This window comes from Rhagoletis pomonella, unplaced genomic scaffold (genome assembly GCF_013731165.1).
Source record: "Rhagoletis pomonella isolate Grant_MI unplaced genomic scaffold, Rhpom_1.0 Rhpom_scaffold_00001, whole genome shotgun sequence".
Lineage (NCBI taxonomy): Eukaryota > Metazoa > Arthropoda > Insecta > Diptera > Tephritidae > Rhagoletis > Rhagoletis pomonella.
In genome coordinates this window covers 115273034-115290480 of record NW_023458555.1, presented here as the reverse complement: position 1 = coordinate 115290480, position 17447 = coordinate 115273034, and the positions used below count along the sequence as shown (strand labels likewise).

Genomic DNA, 17447 nt, shown 5'->3' with positions numbered 1-17447 from the left:
AAAGCAAAACGATGAAAATTATTGAAATCGAACTAAAATTATTGCTTTTCATATAACGGTAAATTTTAGAAATGCTTGAAACGTCAATATTTCAAAATTTAAGGACGCTAATTTACTCAAAATTGATACACCCCGGCTTACCATGTAGCGGTAGCTTTCGGAAAGGTGAAAATCATATATTTAATATTTGCGCCGGGTATTTAATGTTCGGCTCCGCCCGAACTTAGACTTTCTTACTTGTTTCCTTAATACTTTATTATTTGCTTAGGAGGCTATAAGTTTCCAAAGCTATTTAAGTCATCAATCTCATTATCGTTTTTCCAGTAAGCTACCCAATGCGTTCCCGGACCCTTTGAACTATCCAAATTTATTATTCCACATTCTCTCTTAAATGGTTTACGTGGTAACTTGTCACACATAAATACCCCTCTATAATTTGGAATAAATTTTGAATACTTCTGTTAGGACGTGATAGTTTTCACGACCCCGAAGTACGTAAGAATCCTAATCGCCTCGAGCGTTTGAATAAAACACCAGTTTGCTTGAATTTAATATACGCGTTTTATTCTGTCTGAAGGCTAAGTAACAACTAACTCTTTGCACTCAATTGCATTTTTATATACTACTTTACTTTCAATTCAGCACTGCCGTTAGTAGTTTTCATCGAGTCCAGTTAAATCGAATGTTGTTTGTACAAATTTACATACATACATATTTGTACAAAATAGGTAGAAGAGAAAAGTAAAAACTACAGTACTTAGCAAAAGTTAGTTTACATATGGTAATAATATTAATTAAGCATTCCAGTACACAACATGCCGGCGCCCTTGATGTGTCTACTGACAGATCAACTTCATTCGGGTTTTGGAATTGGCGCCACCTTTTGTATTGCGCGACGGATGCACCCGTTCTTGGTTTCAATGTCGACAACGCGCACATACCCATCAGCAGCCTTTATGGCCCTCGTTACTCTTCCTATTAACCATGATTTAGGTGGTGCATTGTCTTCTGACACCAAAACTAAGTCGCCTTCAACTACGTTTTCTTTGTTCGCCGTCCACTTCGTCTTTTGCTGCAACTCGTACAGGTATTCGTATGACCAACGCTTCCAAAAGTGTTGTTTTATGGCCGTTAGTCGCACCCAGCGGTTTAAGTTTGAGATATGCTCGCTTTCGATAATAGGTTCCAAGATTCCAACAAGCGGCCCACCTGTCAAAAAATGTCCCGGCGTAATAACAGCTTCGTCGCTTGGGTCGGAAGACATTGCAGTCAAGGGCCGCGAGTTTAACGTGGCCTCGACTTCTGCGACCACAGTACATAGCTCCTCAAATGTTAGAAACGCTTCGCCTAGGATGCGAACCAGATGGTATTTAGCGGATTTCACCGCCGCCTCCCAGAGGCCGCCAAAGTGGGGTGAGCGCGGCGGTATATGGCGAAAATCGATGTTATTTGCTACACAATACCTCGAAATCATGCCTTGTTGTTGTTGTTCGTAAAATGTTTTTCTGAACTCCTGCAGCTCACGACGGGCACCAACAAAATTTGTGCCGTTGTCACAGAAAAGCTGTGCGCATATACCCCTGCGAGCGACAAATCTTTTAAGCGCTGCAATGAATGCCTTTGCCGTCAGATCAGAAACCACCTCCATATGCACGGCCTTCGACGCGAAACATACGAAGACGGCGATATAGCTTTTTGTAGTGCGCATTCCTCTTTGTTTGTACGTCGTCATAATCGGACCACAAAAGTCCACACCAGCAGTTGTAAACGGTCGCGCCATACTAACTCTCTCAGTCGGCAAATTACCCATGATCTGCTTCTGAAGCCTCGGTCGGCAGCGAAAGCACTGCAAGCATCTAGTCGTTACGAGCGCACCACCTTTCGAGCATTTACAATCCAAAATCGTTGTCACATTATCGCCATCAAGGCTTCCTACGTGCATATGCTTTTCGTGCACATAGCGTATGTAACTGCGAACGAAGTTACTCTCTCCAGGTAGCAAAATCGGATGCTTTTCATCGTACGGCAACTTTGCGTTTTTCAAGCGACCACCCACACGCAGTATATCCACTCCATAGCAGCTCTCAATAAAAACGCTCAAGCACTTCACCTTACTCGTTGACGGCACCACACCGTCGCGCTTTATTGCATTGTACTCGTTGTTAAAGTAGTGTTTTTGTAGGCAGAACGCTATGCGAATCAACGCTTCATCCAGCATTGTTGTTGTGAGAGGCGGAAGTTTGTCGTGGCGACCCTTTATTCGCCGAAAAATACAAAGAAAATGCGCCACTCGGTTTTGTGTTCGGACGTAATCACTTCTCCCTTCAAGCCACTCGATAAAGGAATTTTTCTTTACTTCGGCCGCCAGCGTTGTCGTCTGCTTACGGCGTTCTTCTACGTCTTCCTCGGGTATGCTACACAACTTGTTGGCAGGCCATTGGTCGCATGGTTTCAGTAAGAAGGCTGGCCCTGCAAACCAAAAAGATGTTAGTAGCTCATCAACATACGCACCTCTGGATATAACGTCAGCTGGATTTTGCCGACAAGGAACATGTCTCCAAATTGCTGATTTAGTTGCTTCTTGTATCAAGGCTACCCTGTTAGCGACGAAAGTTGTCCAGGTTGATGGATGAGCCCTCAGCCACTCCAGCACAATTTCGGAGTCGCTCCATAGATACAGAGCATCTGGTTGAATTCGAAAATTCTGCTGCGTCTTCACTACTAATGTAGCTAACAGATGAGCTGCCATCAGCTCCAGCCGCGGAAGTGATTTTGTTTTGAGGGGTGCAAACCTCGATTTGGCGCTCCATAATTGCACGGTTACACCATTATCTTCGTCGATCGATCGCACGTAGATGCAGCAGCCGTAAGCCCGCTGTGATGCATCAGCGAACCCGTGCATCTCTACTCGTACATGCTTTTTCGCGCTTAGAATATAGCGAGGCACTTTTACATCTCGAATCGCACTGAGCCTCTCTCGAAACTCGACCCATTGGTTATGCAGGTGCATTGCCAGTGATTCACCCCATGCCAATTTTTTGATCCACAAGTCTTGCATGAAGATTTTCGCCTTTACTATGACCGGATTCAGGAGACCCAGCGGATCGAATAAACTTGACAACTCCGCTAGCACTACCCTTTTGTTTACGTTTTTTGTGGACGGTAGCTCTTGCCAGACATACCTGAAGTGGTCCGCTCCTGGTTCCCAAACAATGCCAAGAGTTTTAATGATTTCGACATCGTTAACTCGTATTGGCTTCTCCTTTTCACCTTCGTCTAGCTGCAGCATAAAACAAGCATTGTTTGAATGCCATTTGCGTAGAGTGAAATGCACTGAATTTGTTTGTGCTGATACCTCACGATAGACTTGCATTAATTCTGCTTCTGTATCAGCTCCGCTGATGAAGTCATCCATGTAAAAATCAGATAGTATTTTCTTCGATCCCAATGGAAAGTGCTTCTTACCATCTTCACCCAACTGCTGCAGGCAACGAGTTGCTAGAAAAGGCGCTGCCGTTGTCCCATAAGTTATCGTCAGCAGTCGATATGCTGCAAGCCTTTCATCGCTGGAGCTTCTCCACAAAATCGCTTGATAGTTGCAGTCTTCGGCAGTAACCCATGCTTGTCTGTACATTTTTGTTACGTCAGCTGTAAGCGCAAATTTGAAGCACCGAAATCGCAGCACTATCGAAAACAAATCATCTTGTACAACTGGCCCTTTCATCATTACGTCATTGAGCGACAACCCGCTACTAGTTTTGCAACTACAATCAAAAACTACTCGAAGTTTTGTACTCGTGGACTCCGGGCGTAACACATGTTGATGAGGCGAAAAATACTTCAGCTGCTCAAGGTCTGCTGCCGCTACCTTTGCCATATGCCCGAGTTTTATATACTCCTCAATAAAGTCAGCATATGCTTTTTTGGTGTCTGAATCTTTATTAAGCCGCCTTTCCAATGCCAGAAACCGCCGCTCAGCTGTGTAAAACGAATCTCCAAGTTTATCAACGTTGTTCTTTAATGGTATTTTTACGACGAATTTTCCGCTGTCATCTCTGCGCACGCTCTCGCGAAATATGCGCTCGCACTCTGCTTCCTCGTCAGTTAAGAACGTAGACTTCGTCGATAGTTGCTCCATCTCCCAGAATCGCTCCACCAAGCTGTTAAGTTTTTCGTCTTGCTGTTCCGTTACGACTACGTCGCTTACCAGGCTTTGAGCCCTCACGCGATCACCTTCGACTATCTGTGTACTACCGGACACTACCCAGCCAAATACCGTTTTTTGCAATCGAGGTACACCGTTCAACAGCTTTATTTGACCTACGCACAGCAACTCCAGAAATATTTCTGCACCTAGCAACATATCCACCCGTGCCGGAGTATTAAAGCGTGGATCCGCAAGCTCAACATTCTTGGGAATATTCCAGGTGGAGACGTTGACATATTGATCAGGTTTTCTTGATGTTATCTTTGGCAATATATAAAATTGCAATGCTACTTCGTAGTTGTTGACGCGTGACTTTATCACTGTATTAAGTTCAAGCAGGCATGTCGCCTTTGGCAGCCTTAACATCTGCGCCAAATAGTCGCACATAAGGTTAATTTGCGACGCTGAATCTAAAATGGCACGCACCGGATGATAACGTCCACCCGTAGCTTTCACCAGTATAACTGCAGTTTCCAAGAAAACTTCTTGCACAACTGCGGTACTGGAACTCGTATATAGTGCTACTTTTTTAGTTGAAGAGCTGCTCTCCTTATTCTCCAACGCGCTGACTTCATTCGAGACGGGTCCTGTGTCGTCTTGCCTAGCTTGGCGGCACGTGCCGCAGAGTAGCGCTCTTGAGAGCTCATTCGCGTGAATCTCGGACAAGTCACTACCTCATGACCACCTTTGTGACAAATGCTGCAAGATGTATGCTCAATAGCCAGTGCCGTTGACGTATTACGCTTACCGAAGAATGTCTTTGGCTTTGAGTCCCGATGGATATCCTTTATAGTCTGCTTCAAATCGGTATGAGAAATCTTTGTTTCCCGTGCTTCTAACGTTTGACATCGCCTTGATAGTATTTCTGAACAATTTTCCCATGAGGACAGCTGTGTATAATCAACAGATTCCTCCCATTTTGTTTGGGACTCAGCATCCAGTTTATCCATCACCAGGTATATTATGAGGGCATTAGTAACGTCTTGGTAGTTGCCCAGCGACAGCATTGCACTCAAACGCGCGTTAGTGGTATCAATTATTTTGCGTAAATGCCGAGCTGACCCTTTGGTGGCCTTTTGCATTTCAAAAAGCGCTGCAATGTGTTCCTGAAACATAAGCGCTTTTTTATCGAAAATCAACTTTAAACGATCCAATGCCTTCGGGTAGTTTGCATCCGTTTCGTAGAACTCCGCTATTGCAGAAAGTGGTCTTGGACCCAAACTATCTTTGAGTATCAAAAACCTCTCGAAGTTATCCAAGGTTTGGTCTTGATCAACCATTTTTGTAAATAAAGCGATAAATTTGGGGAATTCAGCGTATTTCCCATCAAACTTAGGAATTTTAATTTCACGGCGTAGCTTTGACGCGGGTGCAGAAAACGATGCTGTCTGCGAAAAACTTGCCTCCCCTGGAGCAGGACGTTGCTTGGGAATCAGTGACATAATGTTTGACTTAGCACTGACATATAATTCCTCTACGTCACCTACGAAGGTAGCATTGGACGCCCTCTCCGCTTCTGGACAAATCTTATCGATGCTGGCCTGAACGCTTAGTATTTGCTTAAAGTACGCCTCCAAAATACCAAGCCTGCACTCCAATTCCTCTTCGGGCAAGGAAGAACCTTTCTTCGCTATCAGGTTCTTAATTCGTGTTATGTTGCCCTTTGTTGACGCACGTAACGATTTCAGCTCCACTAGTTTTGGACTCTCCTTTTTGCCGGCCGCAACTTCCTCCTTCTCGGTGTCCGATGTCATTTTGGAACAGTTCAATAGCAATTTCACCACGCTCTCTCAGAATTGTTCTCTCACGCAGTTTTCGATGCAGTTGTGCTGGCCAAGAAGAATAATTCTATGTTGATCCGGGGATGTATACGCTGCTGCGTTACGTAGCTGCGGCTGATAAAGACACGTTCTCTGTTTTTTGCTAACCGAAGTTTATGGTTATGTACCAATAAACTCAACTTTAATCGAATGAAATATTGTTCGCGATCGCGGACCTTAGCCTTCTTTTACGAGCGACACGAATAATTTTATACTTCGCGTGGACTTCCAATGAAGTTAATTTTTAAATTATCTTGAATTTACATACAGTGGACCAATGTCCCGGGTTTCGGCACCAAAATGTTAGAACGTGATAGTTTTCACGACCCCGAAGTACGTAAGAATTCTAATCGCCTCGAGCGTTTGAATAAAACACCAGTTTGCTTGAATTTAATATACGCGTTTTATTCTGTCTGAAGGCTAAGTAACAACTAACTCTTTGCACTCAATTGCATTTTTATATACTACTTTACTTTCAATTCAGCACTGCCGTTAGTAGTTTTCATCGAGTCCAGTTAAATCGAATGTTGTTTGTACAAATTTACATACATACATATTTGTACAAAATAGGTAGAAGAGAAAAGTAAAAACTACAGTACTTAGCAAAAGTTAGTTTACATATGGTAATAATATTAATTAAGCATTCCAGTACACAACAACTTCTTTAAGTCTACATCAGTAAGAGGTCTTCTGGGTAGCTTCATTAAGAGTTTTTTTGGTATGATTTTAAATATAATCCGAATCCCTTTTTATATGGCTTTAAAAACATTCCTTTTCTCATTGAAATAGCTTCCATTGTATTATTATAACGTTTCGCCTCCAATAACTGCTCCTTTCCAGTTTTTATAGCATTGATTGTTTTAATAATTCCTGCTGTACCGCCAGATAGACTTCCAAGTGCTCCTAATGCTACGAATAAAGGCGCTAATGGGAGAAATCCTCCAGACTTAGGCAATGATATGACACGTGGTGTTTTTATTTTAGATTTTTTTCCTCTAAAAATATTATTGACAACCTTTCGTGAAATTTTTGTTGCATCTTTTAAGTTATCCCTTTTCTTTAAATTTTGTTTAGCTTTTTTTGAAAGCATGTTGGAAGAGCTGATAACCAGTTTTTCCTCCCGTTTTCTTAGTTTTACTATAAATGTTCCCCATACCGAATTTCGTTTTTGTTTTCATTATATTTGTAACTAACCAGGCATTTGTTTTCTCATTAAGATTGCTATCCTTCGCTTTAACTCTTTCCCAAGCCTTCTCAATTAATTTTTTATCAGCAATTTGTCGGTTCTCTAAATCTTTATTATATAAATATGATATATCATGTTCTCTACAAGCAGCGTCTAGTGGATTAATCCCTCGATCTCCTCTTACTAAACGTTTCTCTAATTTCGTTCCAGGTCCACAAAATTGATAACTAGGCAAATGAAGTTCAATAGGAAGCTTATTAATTATATTATTTATAAAACCTTTTCCGACGACTGACGATTTATGACTAAACCCTTTTTCATAAATAACTCTCATATTTAGGCCTTTTCATATTAATAGTTTAAATATAAGTAATAAAAAGTATAAAAATAATTCGTTTATATATATATATATTAGTAGTCAAAATGCGGTTTGTGAAGCAACGTAATACGTTGAATATTAAAAATATTGACTTGAGATTTAATAAAGTAAATAAAGTTCGACATAGCTCATTATTACCAAACTCAATTCGAGCTCTTATTGTTGGACCATCAAACTGTGGGAAAACAAATGTAATGATTAGCCTCATTGAAAGTCCAAATGGGTTAAAATTCAAAAACATATATTTATATTCGAAATCTTTACATCAATCAAAATATAAATACTTAAAACATCTAATAAACCCTATTAAGGAGATTAACATTTCAACATTTTCAAATAATGATGATGTGCTATTACCTGACAACGCAAAAGCAAATTCTATATTTATATTTGATGATATAGCTTGCGAAAAACAAAATCATGTTCGATCCTATTTTTGTATGGGTCGTCATAAAGAGATTGATAGTTTTTATTTATGTCAGACTTATACTCGTATTCCAAAACACTTAATTCGAGATAATGCAAATTTGATTATCGTATTCAAACAAGATGAAATGAATATTAAACATATCTATAATGATCATGTTGGAGCTGATATGTCCTTTAAGACTTTTTGCATTTTATGTTATAAATGTTGGAAAGAAAAATATGGATTTCTTGTTATAAGTAAAGATGATTCTATCACCAATGGTCGATATAGAAAAGGATTTGACGTCTTTATAACCTTATAAAATATCCTGTTAGTAATAATTTAAATCAGTATATCACTTATGTTAAAACTTATAAAATAATAAACTATACTGTTCTATTAAACAGCTAACTGCTAAACAAGACTGTTCTATTAAACAGCTAACTGCTAAACAAGGCTGTTCTATTAAGCAGCTAACTGTTATATAAGACAGTTCTATTAAACAGCTAACTGTTATATAAGGCTATTCTATTAAACAGATAACTGTTAAAGTAGATACTTTAATCATTACTAATTGTATTTTTTAATTATAATATTATGGAAATTGATAGAAAACTTATTAAAAATCTTATAAAAACTCGAAATATTTAAAAAAAAATTATAAGAGTATTCAGCTTGGTGAAACATTAAATGATGAGCTCTTAGAAAAAACCAACCGTTTAAACCAATAATTAAAGCTTTGAAGGAAATTATAAATGAGAAGAGAATAAAACAGGAAAATTATAGAAAAAATGTTTTCAAAGACAGTGAGAAGAGGTTTGAACCCGTTGATTATGATTTTCCTACAAGCACTCCATTCAAAACTAATAAGAAGGATTATGATACTTATCCTAGTAAGAAAACCAATCAAAGTTCAAATTCATTTCAATCATTTAATGATAATGATGATAACTATGGTAATGGTACTAATGATGATGATAATGATGATAGTAACAATGAAGAAAATAATAATCAAACTATTAGAAGGATATCAAATCAAAGTATTGATTTAAATTTATCAAACATAAACTCTAAAATGTTAGATAAAGCGTACGGACCTCAGAGAGATCAAAATCAAAAGTGGAGGTTAGGAAATGAATCAATTAGTTTTAATAAAGACAATATTTCGATGGGTAACTCAAAATGGCCTTAACACAAGGATTATACGAATTAATAGTCTTAAATTGGCCAAAAAATTATAATGACAATGATTTGAAAATGTATAAAGAAATATTGTTAAAGACTCATGTGCATAGAAGAAATTATCAAGCAAACGGACAAATTCGAGGAAATCGGTCGAATAAATATAAAAATATTATTAAGAAACTTATTAAAGAATATAAGGGAAAAGGATTAATGAAGCTCAATATGAAAAAGATAAATTATGTATACTGGGATGAACCTAACGAATTAGTAGATAGATTACGTCTTTTAATTTCATCAACAGCAGCCGGACACTCAAATCATAGTAATGAAATTGTTTCTATTATTGAAGAATTGAGAGAAGCAAAGATTATTATATAAATACATAACATAATATTAACTTATTAATATTAATAAAATGTTCGTTGATAAGTTTGGTCACTACTTTATTCAAGGTGTGAGAAGACATCCTAAAGAGAACACTGGATTCCAATTGGATAGTGATCAACATTTAAATTTCAACTTGAGAAGAATTAAAAACATTGGCAATCCTTTTCTTAAAAATGATGCAGTCAATAAAGGATATTTAGAAGTTATGACTCAGAACAATTCTAAAGAAATAATTAAACAATTAACACAAAAAAATATTGATATAGAAGTAAGACTTAATAAAGCAATAGAAGAACAAAGGAAAGTACAAATTAATTTAGAAGAAGTAATACGACAAACGAAGTATCTGCTTTCCTATAAAATTGAGTTCTCTATAGAAACTGTTGATAATTTAATTAAGACCTCCGAAAACCGAATTAATAAAATAATACAAAGTAATAAAGAGTCCTTTGAAACTAAACTAGACCGCATTGATTCAGTTCTTAATCAATTAAAACAGAAAAATGGAGCGTCTTCAACTAGTAGAAGAACTTCATAAACAAGCTCGCACACACTTTAAACGCCGTCGAGTAATAATAAAAGGAATAGACGATATTTGGCAATCGGATCTTGTTGAGATGAATGCTTATTCAAAATTTAATAAAGGATATAAGCTTATTTTAACTATAGATACATTCTCAAAGTATGTGTGGGCAGTTGCAATTAAATCGAAAGGAAGTTAAGACATTACTAAAGCGATGCATGGAATTTTTTTAGAAAAAAGAATACCAAAAAACTTGCAAACTCATAACGGTAAGGAGTTTTATAATAAAAAATTTCTAAATTTGATGAGAAAGTATAATATTAATCATTATTCAACATATAGTATAATGAAAGCTTCCATTGTAGAACGTTTCAATAGAACTTTAAAAGAAATGATGTGGAAAAGATTTAGTTTAAAAGGAAATTATCAATGGATTAATAGATATAAAGATTTAATAAACCAATATAATCTCAAAAGACATAGAACAATTGGAATGGCACCTATTTCTATTACTAAAAATAATGAACGTTTTATACTTAAACAAGCATATAATCATATCAAAGTTTTCAAACCTGGTAAACTGAAAGTCGGAGATTATGTACGCATTAGTAAATATAAGCATGTGTTTGATAAAGGATATACACCAAACTGGACCACTGAAATTTTTAAAATTCGTATTATACGAAATACTAATCCTATAACCTATTTATTATAAGATTATCAAAGAAAACCTATAATTGGAGGATTTTATGAAAATGAATTATTAAAAACACATTATCCAAACACATATTTAATTGAAAAGATTATAAAACAAAAGGAAATAGCGTTTTTGTTAAATGGTTAGGGTTTTCTAATGACCATAATTCTTGGATTAATAAAACTGAAATAAAATAAATAATAGAACAATCATAAACTTAACTTTATTTCTAATTTGATTTTCATGATGTCAATAACAATTACTTTAACTGGGAATAGTTCAACTTTAGTGGGAGAATATTTTCCGCCAATTGAACTATCTTCCCGCTATGTGTGTGTGCTTATAAATATTACAACATATAATTCTATACCTAATGTATATGTCTATAACAACTTATTTCATTTTGGTTTATATACTATTGAAATCCTATTGGTTCCTATGAACTTGAAGATATTGCCTTTTTCTTAACTTCAACTCTAAAAGATATTGATGAAACAGCTATACTTTTAATTGAAGCTAACAACAACACTCTTACAACTAAAATAACGACGTCTATGGATATTGATTTTTCTCATCCAAGAAGTATAGGACACTTACTTGGGTTTAGCTGAAGGAAGCTAGAAGTTAATTCTAAATATGAGGTAGAGAACGTTCAAAGAAATGGGCGTTGCAGACCGTTCAAATAAAATCAGTTTTTCAAGAGCAGAATTATAATAATAAAAAGGTAAAAAAATTTTAGTCTGATTCACCTTTAAATATTTTGAATGTAAACACAGTGCGTATTGAATGTAATATAATAGTTAACTCATATATTAATAATAATTCTGATCATACTATTCATGAGTCTTCTCTAGATGTTTCACCTGGCTATAAAATAAATGAGAAACCTCAAAGTGTAATTTATTTGCCTGTGAACTGTAGAGATATAAACAACATAACAATAAAGTTATAAGATCAAGACGGAAAACTTATAAATTTCCGAGGAGAAAAAATTACTGTTAGATTAAATTTGAAACCAGAATAATGATTATTTATAATAAAAACATTATACGAAGAGAACCTTTATTTAGTATATCTTCACGCTTTGATAAGGAAGCAACAAAGGATTATCAAAAACGTCGAAGGGGATCACTATCTATACTTAATAAGGAGTACTTAATATCTCTAGGATTAAAATTACAATCATGAATGAAATACTTAATATATATCAGAAACCTTTAACTGATGAAAGTATTATAAAAAGAGAATATCATAGCTATACACCATATTTAAAGACTTTTAACAACAATGATGAGATTCGTATACCTATTCAAAATCAAGATTTATTTGTATTACCGAGTGAAAGTGTAATCTATATTCATAGCTTCATAACGAAAACTGATAACACATCTACAGAAGTAAAACTTAAGAATAATTTTGCAGCATACTTATTTGATGAAATACGTTATGAAATTAATGGGTTTGATGTAGATCGCACTTGAAATCTCGGAGTTGCAACTACTATAAAAAATTTTATATCATTGAATGAGTTAGAAAGCAATGCATTGAAAAACGCTGGTTGGTGTTTAGAAGAAAATCTACTTCTAACGAAGACTCACTTTAGTTGTTGTATTCCATTAAAAATGGTATTGGGATTCGCTGAAGACTATAATAAAATAATATTAAATGTTAAACATGAGTTAATCTCTCAACGTTCCAGATCTGATGAAAGAGCTTATCATTCAATTTCCGCAAATGATCAATTAAAGCTTACAATATAAGATGTAGTATGGAAAATTCCTCGTATTCAGTTATCAGATTTCGAAAACTGGAAATGTATAAGATAATCACTAATAAAAATCCCATTCCTATTACATTTCGTAGTTGGGATTGTCATGTAAATCCTTTACTCCCAACCAGCACAAAAGTTTTATGGAATGTAAAACTATCATCTCAAAATGAAAGACCGCGATATATCATAATTGGTCTACAAAAAGCTAAGTTATAAGGATGGAAATACATTTGATCATTGTGATATATCTAACCTAAAAGTTTATCTAAATTCTGGTACATATCCTTATGATGATTTGAATATCCGGCTCGAAATGGGTCAATATGCTATTTTATATGATATGTTTTTAAAATTTCAACAAAGCTATTATATGCGGGACCCTTAGCCACTATTAGATATAGATAAATATAAATCCTTTGCTCCGCTTACTGTAATCGATGTCACTTATCAGAACGAAACTGTAAAATTAGGATCTATTGATATTCGAATTGAATTTGATACCGAAACCTATTCCAGCTAATACATCAGCATACTGTCTAGTAATTCATGATCGTTTAATACAATATTTACCTCTAACTGGCGAAATTAAAAAAGTTATTTAAATAAGTTTTGTTTTATTTTAATTTTCGTTTATTAATAAACCTATACTAAGTTTTTTAATATTATGAACTTCGTAGTAATTATATATTTACATGTATATAAAGCCAAAAGGCTATCAATGTTTATAAAGAAATCCAATGTCAACTTGAGGCTTATCAGAGAAATGGAATATGTATACCGCATAATTTTTGTTTGATTATTTTTAAATTCTTATGCTTATTAGGGAAATGAAAATGTATATAAGCATATCACTTGATTGAGATGAGTTCTCATTTGTCAAAGAAATTTGCTGTGAATAAGATTCATTTTAAAGTGGTAAAGTTGTGAAATTATATAGTGAAATTTTATAAAAAATTAAACAGGAATCTGTAAGGTAAGTATTTTATTTTAAAGTATACGTATATATATATATATTCTATTTTTCTAAACATTTATAGTCTAAATAGAAAGAACCTAAACATAAACAACATTAAAAAATAAATAAAAAATATATTTATAATAATATATATAAAAAGCAATCATAATGAAATCATTTAGCTGCGATATGTGTGAAGCGTCATTCACTAAAACTTATAATCTCAAACGTCATATTCAAAGAAAACATCAAAAAACTTCAATGCGTATACCGAAATCAATAAACGATGACACTCCCAGCGGATCTGAAAACTTAAATCCAGATAAATATGATGCAGTCTATTGTAGAAGCGGTAAGGAAGAAATTGATGGGAAAAATTGGACTTATCACTTGAGGACGAATGCTCATAAATCAAAAAGTGGAGAGCTAATAAATGAAAACTTAAAACAAATAAAATCTGTTTTCGTTGAAAAATTAGAACCGTATAAATATAGAAACACAAATAATATGATTCTAAATCCAAATCTTTTTTTTGATATCGCTAAACCAAACGTCGTTCAAATTTTAAATAATATGTTAGAAAAACATAATACACTGAAATTCAATTTCAACCTTCTTTGCGAGTATGTTAAAATGGATGAAGAGAACGCAGATATTATTATGAAATCCCACCCAGCACATTTAATTGGACTTAAACGAAATATATTTAGAACAATGTATAGATATTGATAGGAATATATCTGAAATTAAAAAAAGCGATATTGGTTGGTCGATTTCAAGTATTTTATATTTGGAAATTATCTTCATTCAAAACCTAAGACAAATAAGATCACTTTTTAATGAACGCATTGAATCATATTCCTATATAAATACAGATGAAAGATTATTAGTTCCTAATGAGTTTATATATAAAGCTAAATCATACGTATTTCAAATATTAAATGAGATGTTGGAAAAACATCACGCATTGAAGTTTAATTTTGAAATATTTTGCGAATATTATAAAATGAGTGAAGAGGTGGATATAATAGATATAAAATCTCATCAATCAAAAATGATCATATTAGACCAAAATACTGACTTGGAGGAGATATTTTTAGTTCATTTTATGGAAATTGAGAAGAAGATGTCGGAATTTCAGGAGAGTGATAGTGGTTGGACGCTTATAACAATATTGCGTCTTGAACTAAATATTAATCAATATAAACCCATAAAGGGTTCAAGTTTTATAAGATTACCGAAATTCATCTTCGATAAAAAAGCTTGTATCAATGTAAAAAACAATGATATATATGGTTTCAAATGGCCAATCATTTCATCTCTATATTCCTCAAGTCATCCGCAGAAATGTTCTAGCTATCACATTGATGACATAGAGTCTGAAATTATTTATTTGAGGAATGGACTTTTAATAAACTTTGAAATGTTACCATTTCCACTTGCGCTGAAGGATATAAAGATATTTGAAGATAAAAATCCTACCATTAGCATTAATGTCTTCGGATTCAATGAAGTTGTTAAAAGTGTTGAAGGTCCATATTATCACACAAAAGAAGAAAAAGACACTCATATAAATCTGTTATTACTCCAAAAAGATGATCTATTCCATTATGTATGGATTAAAAATATTTCAAGGTAATTATTTAGTTATAAACAAATATACTTATATAAATATATATTCATACTTTGTAAATAAAAAATCTTTAATTTAGTTTTGAAATTTTAGATTGATAAGTAAGCAGTTAACATCAAATGAACATGAAACGTTCTTATGCAACATACATATGTCTACAAATGTTTCCCACTAAAGAAAGACTCAGTCAACATAAGTCTGAATGTGGACAAATGGTTACAAGGATGGTAAAAGCTGAAAAAAGTAAATTGATGTTTAAAAACTTTAAAAATAGGCTAGAGGTTCCTTTTACAGTTTATGCTGACTTTGAATGTGGCTTAGTAGAGGAAGATTTAGAAATTTCGAATAAAAGCAAAGCAATTCAGAAGCACGTGCATCTAGTTATTATATTAAATGCGCATTTAATGATTCTTTAGATCAGACATGGACACTTTTTGGCCCGCGCAGTAGCGAAAGTGCGAGCGCGGGCTGGGGAAAGGGAAAAACAGTTTACGGGAGGAAGGGTATGAAAAGTTGAGAAAAAATTATTTATATCACACCGACATCATGTTCATCGCACTACGGCTGCGGTAATACTGACTTTGTGTACCAAACAAAGAGCATACATTTTCCTCATATACACAATAAGCCATCGTTCGGACTTCGCTCCGATAGGAGTAGATTTGTCCATTTTGTCCAAAAAATTTGAAACCTAGTCCTCTACTTCGCTCAACTGAAAATCTGCTCCGTTTTGTTGCATCAACAAAGTTACTCTTCAAATAGAAAGGAGGTGGGGTTTTTAATAGCAAACTAAAAGTTATATTTTACCTTTTTATCGACACGATTGTTACATTGGTGAGCAACAGCAACTTTGCAAATACACTTGAATTCGTGAATAGGCCCTCACAATCACCCGATTTGAACCCGATCGAAAAATATTGCTCTGTCTAAAGTTCTGTAATTGCGTCGTTGCCCACCGATGTAACAATTGTCCCGGTAAAGAAAGAATGAAATAACTTTTTATTAATTTTAACCAAGGCATTTTAACTTTAATGATAATTGCTAGCTGGATTAAGGCGCCTTTACACGGGTCGATTTTCTAGTAGATTTCTGTCGTTCAACCAAAATCGACCCGTGTAAATGACATCTCAACCACTAGCTGGTCGATTTTCCAGTCTACAGATATCGACCCTTATAAGGCCGCTTTAGCTCCTTATTTGTACAAGGATACGAGGAGAAATGAATTGTTTTTTATAAAGATAAGAAATGCATATCTACCACGAATACTTGATATTTACTTCCATTTTGGTAGTCCGAACCCAGCAAAGAGCGCTCGGTGAAGGTCAGCTAGTGATCAAATTTGCCAACAGGGCTGCCAAACATACATAGCTATGATGATGAACGTGCCAAATGGAAAATTAAAAGTGCCAAAAAAGGTGTCATTCTCTTTAGTTCTTCCCATTACCATTAAAATTAGACAAATTAAAACAAAAGCCCATTGTCAAAGTAAGATAAACCAGTTGTATACACTATAGAAATTAGAAAATTTTAGTTGAGAAAAAGAAGTACACGCAAAGGATTTCACAAAAATGTATTTAAATTTGGCTTTTTTTCAAAAAATTGAAAAACTCAGTGCCATTTCAAGTAAAATAGTGCCAAAAATGGCACGGTTTGAGCCAAGTTGGCAGCCCTGATCGCCAAGTTTTTTATTTAAAAAAGCACCAAAATACTGAATATAGCGCAATTTCCTCCCCCCCAAAAAAACACCAATTTTGTGTTGCTGTGTTTAATGGTATTTTCGCATATGTATGTTCAAATATTTTAAGTAATCACACAACGAAACTTGTAAATATTTCCAACTATGCGCAGTTAATCAATTTAATAAATTTATTTTGCAAAATGTTGTTTTATTCGTAAAACAATTTCCAAAACTTGGTTTTTCTAGAGGCTTTATTTTCATGCAATTGCTTATTTTTGTACAAACGCGCACACCCAGCTAATTAGCGGAATATTCTATGGATTCCGTGATAGAGACTGTGTGAAAATATTGCGTTTGGATTATCTTGGAGCATATTATCCAGAGGAGAAGCTCGGCCAAACACTAACATATGTGTAAGTCAAATACAATGTCACCATAGAATCACATTTTTATTATAAAATTGCCTTGAAAAGCGCACCAAAGAACAAAACAAGCGCTAAACTAAACAATTTTCGCCTTTTAATTCCCTAAACGCACTTAATTTCTTGCGAAGGGCACAAAGTTGGCAACAGTTATATCGATGTCAAATTTGCTCATATACAAGCATGGACAGAGAG

At 34.7% G+C, this 17447-nt stretch overlaps 1 protein-coding gene across 1 annotated transcript; it reads right to left on the bottom strand.

Annotated features, from left to right (window-relative positions):
• Positions 1 to 853: 853 nt before the first annotated feature.
• On the bottom strand, positions 854 to 5961 carry LOC118735458. The gene is made up of 3 exons (XM_036465220.1): positions 4770 to 5961; positions 2512 to 4701; positions 854 to 2469 (listed from the first exon to the last, which is right to left on the bottom strand). Exons 1-3 carry the CDS (start codon positions 5959 to 5961, stop codon positions 854 to 856), a joined length of 4998 nt encoding a protein of 1665 aa, XP_036321113.1.
• Positions 5962 to 17447: the final 11486 nt, after the last annotated feature.

Coding starts and splice junctions, on each gene's coding strand:
- LOC118735458 (XM_036465220.1), bottom strand. CDS start 5,961: ATGACATCGGACACCGAGAAGGAGGAAGTTGCGGCCGGCAAAAAGGAG. Junction 4,702..4,769: donor GTCTCGAATGAAGTCAGCGC/GTTGGAGAATAA, acceptor CCAGTACCGCAG/TTGTGCAAGAAGTTTTCTTG. Junction 2,470..2,511: donor AGCTGACGTTATATCCAGAG/GTGCGTATGTTG, acceptor TTTGGTTTGCAG/GGCCAGCCTTCTTACTGAAA.